This window comes from Zootermopsis nevadensis, unplaced genomic scaffold (assembly GCF_977971745.1).
Source record: "Zootermopsis nevadensis isolate Lab colony 2312 unplaced genomic scaffold, Znev_1.0 Znev_ptg000010l, whole genome shotgun sequence".
Taxonomy (NCBI): Eukaryota; Metazoa; Arthropoda; class Insecta; order Blattodea; family Termopsidae; genus Zootermopsis; species Zootermopsis nevadensis.
This window is the reverse complement of record NW_028259142.1, coordinates 14,418,644-14,440,257: the sequence shown is the minus strand read 5'-3', so window position 1 is coordinate 14,440,257 and position 21,614 is coordinate 14,418,644. Positions and strand designations below refer to the sequence as shown.

General features: G+C 37.5%; 2 protein-coding genes across 6 annotated transcripts in view; one reads left to right on the top strand and one right to left on the bottom strand.

The window, feature by feature from the left end:
• LOC110841472 (C2 domain-containing protein 5) overlaps nt 1–21,614 on the top strand; it is a 199,345-nt gene that overhangs the window by 142,990 nt on the left and 34,741 nt on the right. For both annotated transcript variants that reach the window (XM_022087057.2, XM_022087060.2), the window contains one exon: nt 10,345–10,385. The gene's annotated coding sequence lies outside the window, so the exon portion shown is untranslated. The remainder of the gene's footprint in view (nt 1–10,344; nt 10,386–21,614) is intronic.
• Lgr3 (Leucine-rich repeat-containing G protein-coupled receptor 3) lies at nt 605–19,808 on the bottom strand. 4 transcript variants are annotated; one of them, XM_022087073.2, is made up of 21 exons: nt 19,572–19,808; nt 18,841–18,960; nt 17,692–17,766; nt 16,786–16,897; nt 15,985–16,053; nt 13,561–13,632; nt 12,916–13,056; nt 11,774–11,842; nt 11,270–11,341; nt 10,951–11,022; nt 10,595–10,666; nt 9,015–9,086; nt 8,627–8,698; nt 8,472–8,539; nt 6,220–6,381; nt 5,462–5,607; nt 4,522–4,672; nt 3,444–3,573; nt 2,878–3,071; nt 1,832–1,996; nt 605–1,207 (listed from the first exon to the last, which is right to left on the bottom strand). In XM_022087073.2, the coding sequence occupies exons 1-21, from the start codon at nt 19,663–19,665 to the stop codon at nt 1,074–1,076; spliced, it is 2,262 nt and encodes a 753-aa protein (XP_021942765.1). In that variant the 5' UTR covers nt 19,666–19,808; the 3' UTR covers nt 605–1,073. The 4 variants fall into 4 exon arrangements, with proteins under 4 accessions (XP_021942765.1, XP_021942768.1, XP_021942766.1 ...); XM_022087076.2 differs by lacking the exons at nt 18,841–18,960; nt 19,572–19,808 and adding an exon at nt 18,679–18,783; XM_022087074.2 differs by lacking the exons at nt 18,841–18,960; nt 19,572–19,808 and adding an exon at nt 18,050–18,197.

Sequence of the window (21,614 nt, the reverse complement as noted above, 5' to 3'; positions counted from 1 at the left end):
CCGGGATAGAAATTCGTGATCTACCTTCACTACCCTATAAGTCTTCATGGAATGGTTCTTAGGAACAATTACAATTGTAATTTTTTGTGCAGAAGTATAGGCCTATGTTGGGAAAAAGATTGTTTATGTAATAAGCATCTTGTTTTGTTTTTTTCTCGTTAATGTTGGAGGAGTGTATCACTGATGAGTCATAAAGTCCAGCTCATCATGACTGACAATGTTCTGTCCACACCCAATTAGTAGGAGCAGGCGGACAAGTCTGGTTCGCTCTTGATGCATCTTGAGACATTATTTTACTCCGTGTTCGTGGTAATTGTGATCCTGTGCCTCACAGGAGAATAACAGGCACAATAAGAGATGGCTGTAGCTTCGTGACGTTGCATGTCGTGACATACATTGACTACGATTTTAAAACTTGGTATGGGACTCCATACCGCCCTATGAAACGAATTATTTCAGACTACTTTGTTTGTGCATATGAATACGTTTACATACATACGAAGCTTGGTAAACAAGATGGCCGGTCACCTGGGGATAAATTATTTTGTGAACTGGCGAACAAAAATTGATTGTTTGGGTAACCATTTATGTAAAAGAAAGCATGTAAATTTTATAATTTCTTTATTTTGATGTTGATATGTTGGGAGTACAGTTCCAACTACTTTATTTATAACAACAGTAGTGCCGCCAAAAAGGAAAGCTAAATAGTTTGAAAACGTACGTAGAAGCAGACTACATAACTTCGAAATAAATTAATACGATTTAAGAGCACACATCGCGTATTGACATTTATTTTTTTTATAGACGGCTATATTCACAGACGATCGAACGACAACAAATAATTTCCGCATTGTCCAGAATCAAAAGGTAAATACTAATAAAAATAAAACTTTTAGGGCTGACAAATTAAACTTCAGTTAATCTTTGGACTTTGTATGAATAATTTTTCAAACCATGATACATACATGGGGTGTCAGTCATAACTGTCGACATCACAAGAGAAATTTCACCACAGACAAGTTTCTGTGCATAACGCGGGCAGAGCGTTAAACGTTGTCAGTTACCCGCAACACTTAAATGCCTTTGGTGGCGCCGGGCTGGAGCTGACTGCCACCATTTATCAGCGGCGCCAAGGAGAATAGGTTGTTGTCCCCGTTCTTGTTCTGTACCATGACGCGATTCGACGACATGTAAGAACATCCTGTATCTGCCGAGCAACACAACAAAACCGGACATAACCATCAACCGATAATTTGGTATTCACAGATAATAGGAGCGGAATTGTGAGCTCCCAATGGGCCACGTATTTACCAGATCCTACTTTTCGTGATTTTGCATAGTTCATCCATGGCTAATATACATTTTTGTTGAAGATCTGTCTTCTGGGTTGTTGCGCTGTGTAGTCTGGTAGATGTTAACCGACGTTTCAGAGGTCATACTGCCTCCGTCATCAGGGCGATGGTTGACATCGACCAGACTACACAGCGCAACAACCCAGAAGACAGAAATCTTCATACTCACTGCTGTGAAAACCTCAAATCATACATTTTTGTTACAAATTAAAATGTATCCCCCCCCAGGTAATTATTCCTCCTCCGTTTTTGAACCGATAGACGTTTCACGATCGAAGTAAGTGTCGTTTGCATCTTTCTAAAACAACCACTCCCATTCCAATAATTGAACAAATGTATGTGTTCAGTAACAGATATTTCTTTACGTTTACCAGTCAACCACATTACGTGTATTGGTCAGTATGCCACCAGACACCAGGTAGCGGAGAGGTTGCCATCCCCGGTCTAAACACTGTCTAGTGTTATCAGACTATAATTACCTGCAGTGGACTGCCTCTGGGACACCAGCCTTCTCTGCGATACTCGATTCCATTCGAAGTTGAAGAGCTGCACGCGGTATTTGGAAGTCGTGAAGGTGTAGAGCAGAGGATTGACAGCCGAGTTTACCGGTAGAATGAATAATACCACCCATGCGTACAAGTCAGCTGGAAAAGTTAACAGTCTTTCATCTCCTGCGCATCTTTTGTATTACCGAAATTATCATGACGTAGCACGGAAGCTGAATGACGCTGGAGGGCGAAGCGGATCTAAGCGGTCAGTAAAAACTGACAGAAGTTGCAGCAAGGACAATAAACACAAAATATGCATGATGAAATATAAAGACTACTTTTTGCCTCACTATAAGAATTACAATTTTAAATAATGCCGAAATTGGAGATTCCATATGTATTGCATATTCTCAAACGTTCCTGAACATGTCGATTTGAGGTTTTAACGACGTGTAACCTTCTGGTTTTACACCAATGTGAGGATGGAGGCAGCATGCTCTACCAAAACATTTGCATACAATAAAAAGTCCACATGGTGCAAGAACCTAGAAACCCACTGTCTTTGCCCTATAAATCCTACATTTCAGAAACGGCACTTCGAATTGCGTGCAGATAAATTTATAAACAAATGTGAAACCATTATGTACTATAGGTCACAGATACTGCATTATTTTGCACGGTTAGTATTATTACCAGTTTCGATAGAGGACCGTGGTATAATACAGAAAATTTGCCTTAATATATATATAAAACTGAGTTCAGTTTTAAATTTCTAACCAATTGTAAGGACAAGTACGGAACGTCGCGGTTCAGTGGTTCGTACTTCTGCGTCTGTTGCCTGGAGACACGTAATCATGACTGCGTTATGCTGTGATTTTCCTCGGTCCCTCCAGAAATATTCTGGTATGTTACCTTAACGTTTACCAGCACCAGTTATATGTTCTGTATTCTGGCGCTATTAGGCCAAAGCTTCACGCTACGCTACGCTAATGACACGCTTTGCATCTGGGTATTTCGCGTTACTGTAGATCTGTTACCTGGAATGTGGACTCTGTTCAATGCAATCAGCTTCAGAACTATGATGGGAGCCCAACAGCCAGCGTCGGTCAGAACAATGAAGAAGAATCTGATGACGAATTCAAAATCTCCAACAGAAGAGATCGGAGTGGCTTGGCGCGTCCTGTAGATACTTACGAACATCCACGTGTATAGAATCGCTATGAGCACCAGTCTAAAGCAGGAGTAAAGACATTTGGAACGGAAAACCACGAGATTATTCTCTTTGAACGTACCTATTATCTGGATAGAGATGTATTCCATACACAATGTTCCGAAATATACGTCTGTCTGTCTTCTACTCCACGAGGCCTATTATACAAATCTCGTTCTTATCACTGGACACTTAAATAATGCAATTCATAAATGAAAACAGTCTTCTGCTAAAAGTCGACTTAGTCTGAAACTCTCTGCTTTGACTTTCTAGTTGCTTGTTTATTTACAGCAGCAATGTTCTTAAATTATTGTTGATGTAATGTAAATTACCGTTGTTTTTATAAACTGAATTTCGTAAGCGTCGTAATGACCTGACTAGACTATTGCTCACCCAGAAAAATTGACTCCCAGGAAGATGAAAGCCGAATACTGCCAGCCCATGAAAAAAGGGTCGTCTATGTGAAGAGGGAAGCACATGCCATTCGTTCCGTAGAAGCGCGTGCTGTTCTTCCAGTACAGGACTGAAACATTTTGCATAGTCACACCAACAGCAGTGGGCCTTCGATTCTCTGAATTCACTACAGGCGAAACATCGCCGTTAAATATGTCACGAACCAATCATTTCGTATTTGTATAGGCGACGGACCACTTGGAGAAAGTAGACGTAATGGCTGATAATATTGGAATGTGTATTTTGAAAATAGGTTGTGAGAAAACGGACTTGAATCACCTGGTTCAGGACAGGGTCCAGTGAACAGGGGAATTAACATTTGAGCTGCATAAAAGACGGACAATTGCTCTTTTGGAGTGAGACAGATTTCTGGTTCTTACGGCGGCGAGCATGGAGATGGTTGTCTTGTGTTTTGTTGGGTCGTGGTTGGGCGATCGCCCTGATGATGGTACCAGTAAGCACTCTGAAGCGTTAGTAAACCAGAGTAGTACTGGCTTGACCTTTAAACAGAAGCACCCATTTGCGCAGGGGCACAGCCGTTTATAATGTGCGATACAGAAACATCGCCAGACTCTTTTCTCCAATAGTTTTCTAGCTTTCTAGTGTTACGTCTCGTTCTTGTATGTCTCATATTTTTAGAAGGGGGTAATGTTTTTCTGACGGACTTTAGTATGACGCAATGGCTTCAAAGTCGAGTTAATTCTCCTCTCAGGCAGACAGTACCCGGCACAACAATCTACAAGGCAGCCATCTTCATGGTCTTTTGAACTCGTCAATAGTTGCTTTCTCTCTCTTAGGTCCATATCTTTAACATTTTATTGCCAATTATCCTCAATTTTTGTTGGTACCTCAGAACGGTAGACCAATCCTCTTACCTTTATAAAGTATTTCTTTATTTATAAAAATAAAATTGAAGAACTTTGTTCTTTTCCGAGTTATAATGTCGTAAAACGTAAGAACACAGAAACATTTTTAAATTACACGCCGGTAATTAAAATATTACTACAGCAGCTGTTACCTGGTATAGAAGCAAAGCTGAGCCCCGCTGTCCAGATTACTGACAGACTGAGACACGTTGTCTTCATGGACATGTTCTGGTGCCCACCTAAAGGAACGGCAATCAGCAAGAATCTCTCCATGGACAGGAATACCAATATCAGTACTGACACCTGTTGGTTAGAACACACGGACAAAAGCTTGAATCTGTTCCTCTGCACCACAAACTTCTTTTGACAATGAATATTTACATTATCTAACAATACTCCCACTTGCAGGGGTTATACATTACATCAAGATTTTACCAATGACGCTATATGTCTAAAGTGCTGCTACCTTTAGGCAGGTTTTAGAATCAGTTTTTAAGAATATGAAATGGCTAAAGAAAAGGAAGAAATGGGCAACGGATGAAGATACGTAAGAAAATATTTCCGTTGAATTTCAACTGGTATTTTCTAAGAACTGATAATGAATAGTGAGTTGATAAGAATTTTAAAGCAGGAGGTCGTTGCGTATTTTGAGGTGCATCGGTTTTAGGGTGAGGACAGTTATTAAAAACCGACATTCGTACTGTAGATAAGAACTTTATAGATTGTTATCTACAGCGGTACTGATTTTTTCGCAAATAAGACCTCATTTAATTTTAAACAATCAATTAAGCAGTTCAGACTATTCTTATAACGTCGGATGATTTGATGATTAACGAAGCGGTAAGATTAAGGAAAGAAAGCGGTGGTGGCCTGATTTAAGGTACTATTATCGGCGTTTGCCTGTACGGCCTCAGAACATCCAGTTACCAGGTCGAGATTTGAGCTAGGGTTCTCCCAAATACTAAGCAGGTTAAACAATCGGTCCCAGCGTTCGGTGACACATTTTCTACATTTAGTGGAAGCTAATCTTATTTCTCCTGCGTCCTTCATTTGTTTCTATAAATTTCTGCTTAACTCGAGACTGACACTCACTTCTGATGACGTCATGGCAACCATACCGATGATAGTGCACCTCCAAGAAGTCATCCAATTGTGTGCCTCTTTGTGATAGATGCCTCGGAATTGGGAGTCTTGAGTCCCAATCACCAGCAGATAAATTCCCATTAACAAATCTGAAACTGTTACCAGTCTAAATTTAGTATTTATGTTTTTTGCGGTTTTTCAAAGGAAGGTGTAAAATTAACACGAAAAAATTTCTAAATTTTCCCAAGTTCATGTGTAGTTAGTGTTAACTGGTGAAACTGTAATTTTAAATTTATTCGGATTAAAATGGCTACTAGTGACACTTCACTCGTAAATGCGCGATCACGAAAGAAGGTAATGTCAGAGAATTTGTGATAAAATTAACCACAGTTGATATTATTTTAATTATTAGATATTTAGAAACGAGACAGAAACAAGAAAATGGTTCTGAACTGAATCATCCCCAAATCCTCAAATTTTATTTTTTCTTAACTTCGTCTTGAATGTAATCTGCATATGTTACTATGATTCTGAAATAAGGTACTTGTATTTCTGGCTTCACTATACAACATATAAAGATTATTTTTCTCTTCTGGCACTCCATTACCTATTCCTATGTAATGCTTGCAAGACATGGAAGACTTCTACTTTTTCACTTTTATTAAAAAGTAATTCTAAATGTAAAAACTCATCGCCTGACATATAAACTTCAATCTTACCTCGAAACGGTCGTCGCTTACATGCTACGTTTATCACCACGAGCTTACCTGCCAGGTTTCTGATCACCAGACTGTGAACTTTATTCTCATCTCGAGAAGAGAACCTGCCCCAGAGCACCATCCCATTCCCCACACACGTGACTGCAGCCACCATCCAGACCGTCGCTCTGAGGATCGGCTTCACCAGAAGGTGTTTTAGTGATGATACTCCTGGCACATACAAGTTGAAGCAAGTTATGTACACATGAAGCTTTTCACAGTCTCCGTTTTCAGTGCTGGTTATTTACCTAAGAGCCTACACGGCGTCTATACCCAGAATAACACCATCCTCATCGCCACGAGAACCTCAAACCTTATAAAGAAATATATTTGGCAGTGTGTAGTGGTAAATACTTCGCAAAAATAAAATTATATCTGCAATAAATGAACACAAAGGACAATGAGATATGTAAAATTACGAATAATGCTTTTCGAAAAATATGTACTTCAATTTCAGGTGACTGGCAGTGTTTGAAGAATTACTTCACGTGAAATAACGCTTCTGAAGCACATGTTTGATGAGCGATAGGGAATGTTACTGTAGTAAAGGTTGCATACCGACCACGGCGAGTTGCAACTATTTTCGATAAGGAGAGCAGCACTGAGTTGTGTATAAAGTTATGGGGGAAGACTTTCTGTAAACAGTTACTTTGCAGTTCTTAAGGTTTGTGTAAAGCTGCTGTAGGCATGGTGACCTATCTTCTAACTCGAGGAGAGGGAATTTATTTCTAAAGTGTGTGTTTATATGAGGGCGATTTGAGATTTACACAAAATGCAGAAAAGACTTGGTCTTTGAGCCATTGGTGAATATTTAAATAACGTTCAAGATTTTTAACATATAATGGAGCTAAAGAGGATGAAGGCTATTACTAGGGCTTATACTAAAACCGACTTTTGAAAAAACCGGTTTCGAATTTCAGTATTTCCAAAAACCGGTTAAACCGGTTAAACCGGTTTTCGAATTTTTACAAAAAACAATACATAGTTAAAACATTAATAAATATTTATACTTATTTTAATTTTTTTTAGTTTATTTAATATTTATGGAACTACAAAAATATAACAAAATAAAATATACTCTATACAAAACCAACTAAAATCCGTACAAAATATGAATTATAAACTATGGCGTTTGCTAGATCCAAGTTAAAAATTTGTAGCCTCTCAGAAACTAATTCTAATGTTTTCTTAGCATCGTAGGAACTAGCTATTGGAACTAAGCCCAAATTAAAATCTTCCGCAAAATGGTGTACGTTGATATTCATATATCTGCGATTTCTTTTACTAGTCCACTCATCTAAAGTTATATAAATTTTTTCCCCATTCTTCTTAATACAATCCAATTCATTTATAATTTCACGTTTGGCATTGTCATAAAACGTACGAATGAGATCCATTACTCGAGAGTTGTTTTTTTGGTAATGAATATCCCCGTTGTTGCAAAGACTGTCGTATGAACGAGCTTGTTGTAATGCTATTAATGGACAATCCATCCATTGCAGCAAGTTTTACTATAATTTCTTCTAAACTGCTCTTTTTCACGAAATTAAAAATAAAATGCGTTTGTGGATTTGCATGTCAAACTTTCGCCTGACTCATGAAGATTAGTTTTACTACAATATGCTTGTGCCCGAGGCGATTTCAAGTCAAAATATTAACGTTTTTAATGAATTAATTAACTAATATTTCCATATTAATTCTAGTATCTTAAACCGGTTTTTAAATTTTAAAAACCGGTTTTCGAATTTTACAAATTTATCCAAAAAACCGGTTTTTTAACCCGGCTTTTAAAAACAGACAAACCCTAGCTATTACTTGATTATGAGTTTGCATCACTTACATTACCTGATATTATTAAAGTTATTAAGGAGGATTAGATGGATGAAACATGTAGCACGCATATAAAAATTTGGATGGAACAGCTGAAGACATGTAACTCCGAATACCTAGGAGTGGATGGGAATACAATACACGTTAATATAGAATATAGAATATTAGAATAAATCTTAGAGAATTATTTGCCTAGGTGTGGACTACATTCAGTGGGCTAATGGTAGGGTCCAATGACAAGTGTTTATGTACTAGGAAATGAATCTTTGGACCGCATTAAAATAGACTAGTTACGTAACTACCAACTTTACAAAAACGTCCCTGAAACTCTGAGTTACTTAATTACTAATTTTAAAACATCTTATTTCTGTGTCACTTCACCATTATTAATAGTTCGTTACAGCTTTCTAGGCTGCGTTTTGCTTACTTACCATCCGTGTTCGGTCTGCAAATTCTGACAGCGGGTGCATATGTGCAATAGTAGAACTTGTCAAAGTACCTGGAAATGTCACAGAAGTAGTTAAGACGTTTATTGGATCTGCAATTTATACCGCAAGAGCGCTCAAATCTACGTAAGTGTACTTACACAAACTCTAATGCAGTGAGATGAGAGAACATTTCTATGGCGATGTTGTCTATTACAATGTTTCCAAGTTGCCTGAAAGAGAAACCAAAAGCTGTTTGCTTAATTTACAATGAAAAATTCTCTGGCGTCATGCTGTATAGCCACTGAAGTATATTTCTTCACGTTCTTCGATTTTCCCCTGGTACATTCCACCATTGCATCAAATTGTTATACTCTCAGCCCTAAGTTAAAAGCTTCATCTTTAACCTGGTACTTGGTTCGTCTTAGAGTATTAAAGGTGGTTTATTATTAATAATATATGAATATCGCAGCAGCCGGAATGAATCTTTTACGTGGTAGCTTCTGACCCACGAATCCACTCCAGGCGTAAAGACACAAAGTTACTTACAAAGATTTCAGATGCTTCGCTGTGCTGAACAGCTCGGTCGGGATGGATCGGAGCGGGTTGTCCGTAAGAGACCTGCAATTAAATAAAATTGGGATGAGCTAAAGAAAAGGCGAAATCTGAGATTCTGAAGACGACGACTGTGAAGATGCCTATATTATAGGATATTGCGTACTTTAGTGTGACAAATGTTAACAGACGTTTCATGGAATCCTACTGCCTCCATTACAGCACAGACAGAGGAAAGTCTATGAACAAATATAAATTTTACAGCTGAGGTTCTCACGGCTTTGAAGGTGTTGATGTTGGTCTCTTGTGTAGTAACACCCTGAAACGTTGATATTTACCTACAGGTCTACGCGGCGTTTCTACCTAGGCGACCAGCATCGATAAATGCGCTTTCTGAGTGGCCATTGACGTGAATTAAGATAAAAGATCGAGTCGGTGACCGTACGGAGAATAAGCGAAGAAACAGCAGAAGTGATAAAATTGCATCTGAAACGAGCATGATGATTTTTAAGAAGTTTTGCAAGAATATCTTAAGACCAAATAGCAAAAATTTTAGTCTGAATGAATCTTGAAAGTTGAGGATGGATGAATGAATGTACCATGAAGTACCGATGAATTCATTTAATAATATTTAAAAATTTAGTTCCTACTTATAATAAAGCAGCATCTCAATAATGATGATTTGGTTAATGCTGCTTATGGAAATAATAGCTCGTTTATACTGAAAACGATATGTTATTGTGGACTTTCGCGACGCTGTGCAAATTGGGAAAAATGTAGTTAGTGTATGTTAAAGTAAGTGGTACGTTTAAGTTACGTTGTGCGCTGGCAAGATAAACGAAGACAAAGATTATTAAATAATTAAATTATTTGTAACATGAAAATATTTTATTTAAAATTTCGTAGTAATGTACACAAACTAATTAAGAAATATAAATAATTTCACAATCTGATTTTCAGTTAATTAAAAATATTTTCTACGCACTTTCACGTCAGACTCTTCACATATTCTTGAATTCTTATTGATTTCGTGTTTGTTAGATGTTGGTGGTGTTTGTTCTGTCCTACACTCAGTTTTCAATCTCGTGTACGGAATTGGATGGCAGTGTGCACATTTATTCTAAACTATGTTTACTTTACTTTGTAATCCATTATGAAATACGTAGGTACGTGAATGTAGATAAGTCAAACATTTCACAACTTAAACTGAACTTTAAACTAATCCAACGTACTTTCGCAGTGGAATTTTTTCCACGCCGAGTTAATTGATATAGTGGCATATTTCAGTATCCATTGATTTTTAATATTCTTCTTATACTTTCAGGTCCAATGGTCATGTCGCCATAACATGAGACTGGATTTAAGGTAAGACAGGTTTTACAGTACTAAACGTTTTATCTCTCATATCATAAGTACTTTTAAAAGCTGCCTGATATAACAACAAATGTGAAATTAATTTTGCCACGTAGCGTTATTACTAAAAACATTTTAGACCATTTTAGCGCAATTAACAACGCATGAAAGCTAGAAAGCATCAAACTACGTTTCACGTAATAGACCAATAGATTACTCACAGTTTCATGATAGCTGTCAAGTTGTGGAACACCGTAGGGGCCAGAGTTTGGATCTGATTGTTAGCGATGTCCCTAGCAACAATGATAAATTTATATTAGTTTTTATGAACATGTTATCCCGTGCATATAAACAAGATCCTGAATATTTGGAATAAATTGAAGGCAAAGAAAAATTTTAATTGTAATTACTCAACTCTACATACCAAATTTAATATAAATCGATTCGTTAATTTCAAAAATCATATATGTAAACTTGTTGGCAGACTCGATCTCCACATTATATATTAATTTTGTGAACATCTAGTGAACTATGCATAAAAGAGGACGTCTAATTCACATAAATCAGTTATACTTACAGTTCTTCGAGGCAATGCAGATTTCTGAACGCATTAGGATGGATGTGTCTTATACGGTTCTTATTTAGATCCCTGAAAAGATAAGTGTCATGCGGTTAAAGGCCAGGGACAATAGAATGGACCCTTTTTTGACAGACTGCAGAGATGTCCTGGCGGGCCGTTAACAAGGGGCTCCCACAAGCAAGCAGTATTTCTTTTCTTGTTTTCGTTTCGATATTATAAATGTCACAATTTTTAATACGAGGTTTACTCATGTCGTTAGCGAATAATGGAGAGTCCGTATAATTGATCGCATCGGATCAGAAAATACTTTACTTACAGACTTTGTAGAGCTCTGAGATTCGCAAATGTGTTTTCGCCGATTTCCTCAATGGCGTTTTCGTCAAGGATTCTGAAAAGAAAGTTGAAACTTACTTTTAATAAACTTGACCATGCAAATGTATTTATATTCCTAATATAATAGGCAATGTCCGTCACGCTTCACCGTGCGCCGTTCATGCGATTCGGTAAAGAATTAAATTCTGATGTTGGCGACTCTGGTAGAAAGAAATGCAACCGAACCTAGAAGGGAGAATTAAATAAAGTTTCCAAGATAAGTTAATATAAAAAATGGATGTAATCGAGGGTCATGTGGTTTTGGACAAGAACAAGTAACGGACTCTTGTGACCACTTAATGAATTTTCGATTTCCTTAAAAGATGAGAATTCAATTAGAAGGGTCGAGTAGCGGCTTCTGAAGAAGTATTCAGCTCGTCGAAATTAGACATTTTGAATTGTTGGAATATTTTCATTGTATGACAGAATATAAATTAAATTAACTTACAATTGTTTGAGTTGAGGAAGTTCTGGAAAATATTTTCCTTCAAGCGTTAGGCGGTTTCTAGTTATATCACTGAAAAGAAAATAAATGTTTAATTGCGTGGCAAAAACGTGTTTCAGTTATGTAATGATGGGTATATTAAGGACATTGATAAATATCTGCTCACTTCTGTTGCGAGAAAAGTGTTGTTAAATGCAGTTAATGCTCTAAGTCATTTGTGCAAGTTGTGTATAAGAACAAAGGATATACTTTGCTACAACGAAAGTAAACTAATTGTTACGATGTCAGTCTGTACATCTGCACGGTCATTATCAGTTTGGGTAAATATTTTATAACCTAGCAACGGCCACTGGAGGCACGAGTAGGCCGAACGCAGAGTACGTACTTTAAACCGCGGATGTTGGAAAATTATGACGGATAGGGACAGGAAAGTAAACCGTGATTTTCCTAATACCTCCCAGTTAATTTCCGGGATATCCTAAAGTAGGCTATGATCACTTCCTTCTACATTCATACCAATTAATTATTCGTTTCCATCCTGTCATTCGTCACTATAAAATCTAAGCTACGGACAGCATCTTTAGTTGCAACCAGAATCTTAATAGGTCATTCGTTCACCATGAAGAGCCTCAGTGAGGACTTTCGGTCTCTGGACAGAGTTGTTAACTCGAGCCCTTCCGAATACGAAGCAGGAATTTAATCACTCAGCCACGACGTCAGAGTACAAGCGCGTATTCGTTTGATTTTATACGTGTCCTACATATCCATTCACATATCAAAGACTATCTTGCACTGCGGAAGGCACAAGGGAACACAGACCGTTTGCCTTGATCAAAATGCTTGCAATAATTTGAATGGTCCTGTTACTGCAGTTACCTTCGTAGCCCACAATTCTGTGATATAAAATACACCACAGACAACACGTGAGTTCCCAGAAGCCACATTTTTATATGTAACTAGGTAGTTCGCCGAATAGAATATGAGTGTCATCTACGAGTGGGTTTCGTAAATAGGAATTGTTTCTTTAATCACCACAAACAGAGAGATATTTGTAATGGCGAAATATTGTGTTTGCTTTGCGGTACGGACTGAAATGTGCATTCTAATAGATCTGATGTTTAAAATACTATTCTGTCTGCACTTACAGCCACGTAAGATTGAGATACGTGAGAGCTTCCATGTCAATGTCCACAATGTTATTGTCCTGAAGAACCAGCCATTTAAGATGCGTCAGATCCTTCAGAGCGCCGGCTCGAATAAACGTCAGTTTGTTATTTGTCAAGAATCTGGAAACAAACAACAAATTCTTCTTAATTTAAGTAATTTATCCACTATTACTTAGCCTAGGGTCCAGTGGCGGGCTTGTGTGAACACAGTGATACACATAAACATGAAGATGGCTGTCTTCTGGGATGTAGAATCTTGTAGTATAGTAGATATTGTCCGACGTTTCAGAGAATGTAGTAGTTATCTGCATACCCGACGCCATGAGAAGAACCATAAATCTCACCAAGTTATTTATTGATACTCCGTATCATTGTTTAATCACTTGATATTGTAATGAAGACAGCCAGATTTTCCGAAACGTCAGAGAATCAGTTTACCACGATTAGATGATAACCACCGCGTAAACTCGAATATTATTATTATTATTATTATTATTATTATTATTAATAAATTGAATTAAACATATTCTCAAAAAAAAATTGTATGAAAGTTCCAGAAAGTCGTTAGATTTGTTACTGGCCCACATATGTTCTGTTCCGCTAATGTTAATGAAACATACTTACAGACGAATGAGCATTTGTTGTTGTTCGAAGACTCCGTCCGGAAGGTCATCAATCTGATTCCATCCCAAATGACTACATGTAACAGAGGCATCCAAAATAAATGTTTTATACGGACCAATAGAAATCCAGGCGGCAGGTTTTACTTCGTGCAGCAAATCCCTTCTAAAGAAGTTAAAAGATGATTGTGTACATGAAGGATTATTGATTGTTAAAGCAGGTGGTATATATAATTACCACTAGGCTTCAAAGGGTTAACTTTTTTAAGGTAACAGTTCGAACTTCATTTCATTTAAAAATTACTTCAGTGCTGACATGAAATGGGAATTGATTAATCACTGTCGAGAGCTGGACTCAAGATTTTATTGCTTGAGCAGTTGGCAATTTATGAAGTTGGCTTACGACTTTGCAGAGTTATATAGCCAGAGTTGTAAGTTTGCAGGCGAAAACTACATTTTAAGATTCTACAAGAGGCAAAGCCTTTCGTTTTGTAATCCAGGAGAGTACAGTTAAGCTCGTGCGATGGGATTTAATGAAGTCCAGATCTACCATGACGTCAGGGGGTTAAACAGGATATACTCAGCGTTTGTTAGTATTGTAACGTAAATAACCACAGTGAATATTAGTGACTTTTGGTCATTTTCTTTGAAGAATGTATGTCGCTTTAAGGAAACATTAAGAGATTGCTTTCACTGAAATAAGATTACATGTTAAATGTATGGATTTTGGCATTATAAAAAGTAAAGTAAAAGTTTGTCCCACTATACGCCATGTAGGCGTTTGGTGTGAGTGGAGGTATAGCTCCTCTCTTTCTTGACCTCGGCACTAGATGGGGGGGAGTGGTCAGCATCACGCCGGCTTTACCCCCGGGAAAGGACCCCGGTACCCATTGTAGAGGAGGCTGGGGGGCCCCAGAGCCGGTCTGGACGCAGAGGCTAGAGGAAAAAATCCTCTGCCCCCGTCGGGGATCGAACCCCGGTCGTCCAGCCCGTAGCTAGTCACTATACTGACTGAGCTATCCCGGCTCATTTTGGCATTATAACTGGGCTTAATTAAAAGTAGTTGTCACCAAATTGCATACTTAAAGGTCACAGAAAATCACTTACGTTGCAACACGAACAGAAGACCCCAGGTTAGTGAAGACAGCTCGCAACTCACAGAGCATCAAATCTAGCGATGCTCTGCTGTTGACTTAGATTTCTGTTCTGGCTGATTGCACCCACATTTGTTCTAAATTTTTACAGGCACACATACTATGTGCGAAAGGTGATGTAAGTCGCAAGTCATTATAAGGCCTAAAATAATAGTATTGAAACTGTCCTAAATAAATATTGTATAAGGGTGTGGAATGGATTAAGCTGGCTCAAGACAGGGCCCAGTCTCGGGCTGCTTTGAACACAGCAATGAAGCTTCAGGTACAATGAAAGTCGAGCTGAGCAACTATCAGCTTCTCGGAGAGACTGACTCACGGAGTTATGTACAATTTTTGGATTACTTTTTGTGCACAGTAGGAAGAGTGTTTTCATTGCAGTAACCATGATAAGAATAAGAACGAAAATGTGTACAGGAATCTCCCGACGTACGAGACTACTGCGTTCTCAAAACCGGCCGTGTAACTGGAAATTTTTGTTACTTCTTTATTTCCACTGCCCTTAATTTATATCGATAAATACCCAGTTTATTTAACTGTAATTATATTAATATATCACCTCATGTAGGCTATACACTGACGTATATTCTTCTGCTATAGATTTTCATGTTACTGGCAAAAAGACGTAATAAATATCAATGCGTTTCTGTAAAATAATTATCTCTTTAAAAACACAAAGATATCTTTTAGACCTATTCTAACACAGATTAGTAAGAAATATAATATTTAGTACTTACGTTACTGACGTTTCAGCTTCCATTTACCATGTTTCACGAAAGAGATAATAAAGAGGTTTTGTCGTGTGATCCAGGGAGCTGTCTTTCAAAATATTCTGCAAAAACTTTATCTTGGCATTGAGTTTCAGTACTCGATCATTTGACAGATATATCTAAAAATGAGGGGGGGACACTGAATTTCTGACTAAATGGAAGTTGTAGCCGTTTTTAGTTGTCATTAAATAAAATCGCATGAAATGAAATGGGAAATTCACGAAAGTACCTAAGAAAGTAATTTGAGCAAGTTGATAAAAAGTGAAGAAGTAATAAAATTAAATTTTAAAACTTCGAAGGATTAACTTATTTAAGGTACTTAAGCAACGCAAGTTATAGGGCTATAATAGGCCTACGTACCAACATAATAAATGGAAATGGTGCATGGATGTGACAAGAAATTTTGTGCATAATCTTAGTGATGAGTATGATAATCATAAGATCCTAGTTTGAATTCCACTAAAGACAGCCGTAAGTAGTTCCACATAAAAGTTTTTTAATACTTACATGAGTTCCAAATTGTTGTATCTCTTGAACGAATCGCGGGACAGTTTAATGGAATTATTAGCCAAAATTCTGTAGAGAAATAAAGAAAAAATTATCTGATGGAGTTTAGTTAATGATTATTAATTGTTTGCACTCATCAAAGTAATGTATACTGCGGAGATGTGGACTACAAGCTTTTACTATAAGGTTGTTATTAATAGTATTTGCATAACAGACACTGGCAACATAATTTGCTAAAACTTTGTCCGAAATTATGAAAAGTCTAAGGATTTTAAACAATCTTAAAATCTTTCATTTCGTGTAGCATTATAATATAAAAGTTTAATAACAGGTACTTTTTGGTAGTAATTTCGTTTTTAAAATCACAGGAGTTAAAAGTTATAAAGTGGACTTCCAAAGGTCGTCAACATTTTTTTCCATTTCAGACAAGATTGAACTTATCATAGGTATTTTAAAAGAAATGCACGATTCATATTCCATTTATTTATAATCTAAATCGCAAGTCATGCTACGTATATTTGTTACTCAGTAAGACGGTCTGAAGCAAATACAAATTACATTTGACTGAAGTCCTTTTTAACAAAAAACTGAATATACTTTATGCACCAATATTCCTCCGAAACCTTGGTAACTATCTAAAAAACAACCCAAAAGATCACAGTCCCCAAATCATTCTTATATTTTGCAAACCCCTAAATTTCGTTATCAATTAAATGGAAGTCTCTTGTGTGCCGAGAAGAAAAAAAGTTCTCTTGCACCTTCATTGTTTTTAAATTACCGCGAATTACACTCTGGACTTACAAGCGGGTCACGTGTGTGCTGATGTCCTGTGGAACTTCTGAGAGCCCCAGATACCTGCAGAACACTCGGGTCATATCTGTGCACGTGCAGCCACGTGGAATGCGATCCAGGTCTTGTAACAACAATTATTATAACACCAAAAAAATTAATGATTAATCTTCTTGGACATAATCCGTATTTCTATTTTAATTAAAAAGTAGGTTTTGTAGACCGGACTCTATCTCTTTTCTGAGGCAAAAACTGACTCCATTGGGCCCAATCGATAGATCTAACCTCTGTCTCCGGTCCCAAAGGACGAATGGATGCATATTAAATGGTCTATAAAAAGTTTGTATGTTAAGAATAGGGTTTATCTTCATCCGGAATTCTAATATGTTAGAAATATTATGCTAGGAAATAAGAAAGTAACATATTTACAACGACAGTAGTTTTCAGCTTTGCTTTGTTTTTTTCATCTGAACCGCAAGGCCATGAAAGATGGGAGTCTCTTAGAATGAATTACTATTTGCCTCCACTTATGGTAACATCGCCATTGTGGTCAGCGAGGGTATAAACATTGTCAGGATTTATATTCCAGCAGTAACTTAGCAGCAACTTCCTGCTGTAAAGAATACTATACACCTATGTTCATCTATTATTGAACCGTACTCTAGATGAATATAAATGGATGTTTCCTAGATTTATCTAACAACAGAATAGTAGATGTTGAAATAACTTTTAAAAGCATCAAAACAAATTGAAATTACAACATTGACAATCAAGAAGTTCGGTGAGGAAGTTTGACGCCAGTTTTCCTGCAAATGCTGCAGTCTATCGTGTGGCTAGAAACTATGCTAGGGTTCACTGTTGACTGGCGACTTACAGTGCTTGACGAAATGTAGTGCTATATTGTGATACTGTACTCACGACATTTTTTGTTGTGTTGTTGTGTCTTCCTCTGGAGAACAACTTCCTGGACGAAGGCGTTTCCATGAATATCAGCTGAAGACAAACACATCGTGGTAAGACATGATTCACTAAATGTATGTGATGGTGGCTGATGCACATTAATTTCTAAGAACGGATTTGCCCGTATTTCAGGTGATCGCTTGTCATTATAGTTATTTCTTATTTTTTATTCTGAATATTAGTGTTAACAGCCGGGGTCAAAATTGAATTTCTTTGAATAAGAGGTCTAATTTGTATACTTTTTACCACAGTTGGAAACTTTACTACTTTACTATTAGCGACTGTCGACTGGTGAAGGCAACAGATGGTACTTAACCATTTCTACCACAAATCACGAAAACCGTCATCATATCACGTATTCAGTACACAAAGCTCATTCAATAAAAACATGAAGAGTAGTAGGTCTGTTCTGTGACGTCCACTATGAAACATTGCGCTTTTATCTCATTTCGACAGTGCTTCTACAAAGGCTCTCTGACGTGTGTTCCTAATCGACTACTCTTGTTGAATTGAAAGATTTCGTATAATCTTATATATGACGTCTTTCTGGTCACGAACTTTATGCATTACGTCACAGACTCTATACTATTACGGCGAAACTTACCAACACCAAATAAAATATTAGGTACATAAGGAAATAAGTATTATTCTAGCCTATTCACCATTTAAATGCTGCGTTTAGATATTTGAATCCACCTGATCTGAATGTAGGTTCTTGGTGGTTGAGGATATTAGTGAAAGAAGCCGTTCCGGCGACAGAAAAACTGTTAATAATTAAGATGTCTGTCTTCTGGGTTGTTGCGCCGTATAGTATGGTAGATGTTTGCCAACGTTTCGGAGGTCATACTGCCTCCGTCATCAGGACGATGAACCTCTGAAACGTTGGTAAACATCTACCATACTACACGGCGCAACAAATCAGAAGACAGAAATCTTCATACTCACCGCTGTGAAAACCTTAAATCTTATATAGACATTGGATTCATTTCCAGAAATGTCGGATAATCACCGGATTAATTTTCAACATTGGACTGATTTTCGGGAATTTCGAGCAAAGTCCGGGAGAGAAAGTGAAGGAACAACACAAGTAAATCTGACGCTGCTTACTACACGTGTACACGTTTTCGTCTTCACCATTCGGACAGTCGTTATGGCCGTTGCATATAAACCTCTGCGGGACACAGACTGTGGAGTTCCCGCAAGGAAATGTTCCCTCTGTACAGGGACCTGGAAAAGTAAAATAAATCTTTAGGGTCACAATTATATGTTTTCAAATTTTTATTTTCGCGTCTTGTCTGCCAGCAAGATTTTGTATCGAGAAAAGTGTCAATATATACTAAAAACGTTAAAATTGAACAGTATTCTCCAAAATAGATGTTTCTGTTTACAAGAGTATTTTGTTTTTCAGAGGAACTTCAATAAAGTTACAATGAAAATTTTCCATCCGATTTAAACATTTTCTTCTTAAACGTCAAAAGCAATTAGTTTATCCATTCTCCAGACAAAAGGTTGTCGTCTCTCTCATAATATAATGATTCACGTTTCTAGTTTCTATGTTTTCTTAGCAAACTTCAACTTTCTTCATTTAAATGTTTCTAGCCCTCGGGAATGAAAATTGTATATAAGCATAGGCTAATATTTATTCGTCCATATAAACAAACAAACACGAGGAGACAGGCGCCAATATCCTGCAATGTATTGTTATAAACTAATTTCTAGTCGCATACAAATCAATAAAATAAAATTGTTTGTTGGAACTCATGAAAAAAATACTGGAATATGCACACAACGGTGTTAAACATACTCCCTCTAGCTTCTGATGTGTCTTACCGACTTACCACTATCCTGGCTGAGGAAGAAGGTGACGGAAGCCAACATTATGACGATGGATATGAGTCCAACGCCACACACCACACTCCTTCTGCACTGCATCCTAGCAACCGCGAGATGCACTGTCCAGCTGTGAACACGATCTTGTCCTGTCACAACGACAATGTAACGCACGCGCCAGGATACCCGTGGAAAAACAAGAACACTGACATGCACGAGGAATAGGATGTTAACTCTTTAAATTCCAGAGGTAACTGTATGTTTCACCTCCTTCCGTTAATCTATTACTCTGCGTTTTACGTATTTATCAGTTCCACATGATTCTCAGTGCAAACTTAATTAATTTCCTTAAACAGCATTAACTAATTTATCTTCGTAACGGAGATGTGGCGTTTTGAGGAAATAAATTAATATTTAAATACCGTTACCCGTATTATTTAGACGCACTTCGACAGCAAAGGTTAACCACAACGAGACCACAATATTGCACATCACGAACAAGAGGAACCCGTGCATTTATTTAATACATTTTCTGATTAACTGTCTGGAAACTAGAAGTGGGTTCTGTAAACACGTGTTGTCTGTGTGTCCCACACTGCACAATGCAGACACCTATAATTACTACGTCTAAGCACGTTTATTCGTAATTAAAATGAAAGAAAAATAGTAATTACTTACATTGAACATTCGCAATTAAAAAAATATGCATTAATTTACATGGGATCATTGAATTGTCAGACATATATGGGGTTTGCAACTAGGCTGAGTCTCCCTGTTTGTGAAAGATGCAACGGCTGACCCCAAAACTCCGTGTCATTTCTACACATTTGGCTTGTCACACCACGCAGCAAATGGAGAGCATAAATTATGAAGGTCCTCGTGTAATTTTTCATCTTCGCGTTACTTCCTCCCTCCATAGGCCCAAATATTCTTAAAATATATGTTCATACACCTTCAATACATAGTTTCCCTTTGGGGCGAGACACCAAGAATCACATCCATACAAAACAAGAAATTGCAAGAGTATAAGGCACGAGGCTTTCACGGCGAGTAGAAGTGATAAAACCTTCTCCAGTTATTAGCCGCGTCATTTCAGAGCAGAATTCCGTCTTGGCAAGGCTGATCGCCCGAGATTTTAACAGCTTGTAAACTATTCGTCGTCTACATTACAGTCATTGATTCGACTCCAGGAAATTAACGTTCCTCCATTTGAATAAGACGGGAAGATCTGAAACATGCAGTGCGGCCAATAGCTGTTTCAAACTTACTAAACTAAGTTACGAAAATAATTAGAGGTACCAGTAATTTTACGTAACAGAACTGAATACCTTGTGAGTAAATTTTTGATATAAACTTGAACACGACTGGATGATAATTGAAAAATCTTCTCTTGCCAACATGCTGGCACATATGATACAATTTTCTAGAGCCTTTACCAATTGATCCCAATTTCTGTCATATCATAATGTGAAAGGTCATATCGTTAAAAAGAACTCAATATTTCAAATATCACTTGCTGTTAGTGCAAGGAAGAATCTCTAGCATCCCTCATTCACGCATTAAGTGTTGTAAGAAGCGTGTACATGCGCAGTACAATGTGCCACTGAGAAAGGAAGTTAATCAGAAAGCCATAAAGTTGAGAATGCATTAAAATACGAAGATGAAGATATCACTGTGCTACAAGGGCATGGAGACAATCTCGACACATTTGGTGCCAGATTAAAGTGAGTTGAAGATCCTGCCAATTTACGCCTGAGAAAGAAATTCTTCAATACCGGAAGAGGAGCATTCATGTTAACCATGTCAGCCTGGCTAACACATAAAATGCATCGATAACCGACTCCAACCAGCCCATCACAAGCGGTATTAGCCACCTCATTCCCCTCTGCTGGCAATCAGAAGAGAGAAGAAAAAGTGTATGGTGATCAAATCAAGGAGGATGAGATGGACAGTGCTTGTAGCACGTACGGGACTGATGACAAACATTTCTGCTGACATAAAATTATTTTTATATGCATAAGATGTCAATTTCGTTGGAATCAACAACTTTT

What these genes read in the sequence shown, in the direction of transcription:
- Lgr3 (XM_022087073.2), bottom strand. Translation starts at nt 19,665, where the DNA reads ATGCAGTGCAGAAGGAGTGTGGTGTGTGGCGTTGGACTCATATCCATC. An exon ending in TTGCAGACCGAACACGGATG is followed by an intron (nt 6,382 to 8,471) that starts GTAAGTAAGCAA and finishes TGTATGTGCCAG; the next exon opens with GAGTATCATCACTAAAACAC. An exon ending in CAGCTTTGCTTCTATACCAG is followed by an intron (nt 3,574 to 4,521) that starts GTAACAGCTGCT and finishes AAAATGTTTCAG; the next exon opens with TCCTGTACTGGAAGAACAGC.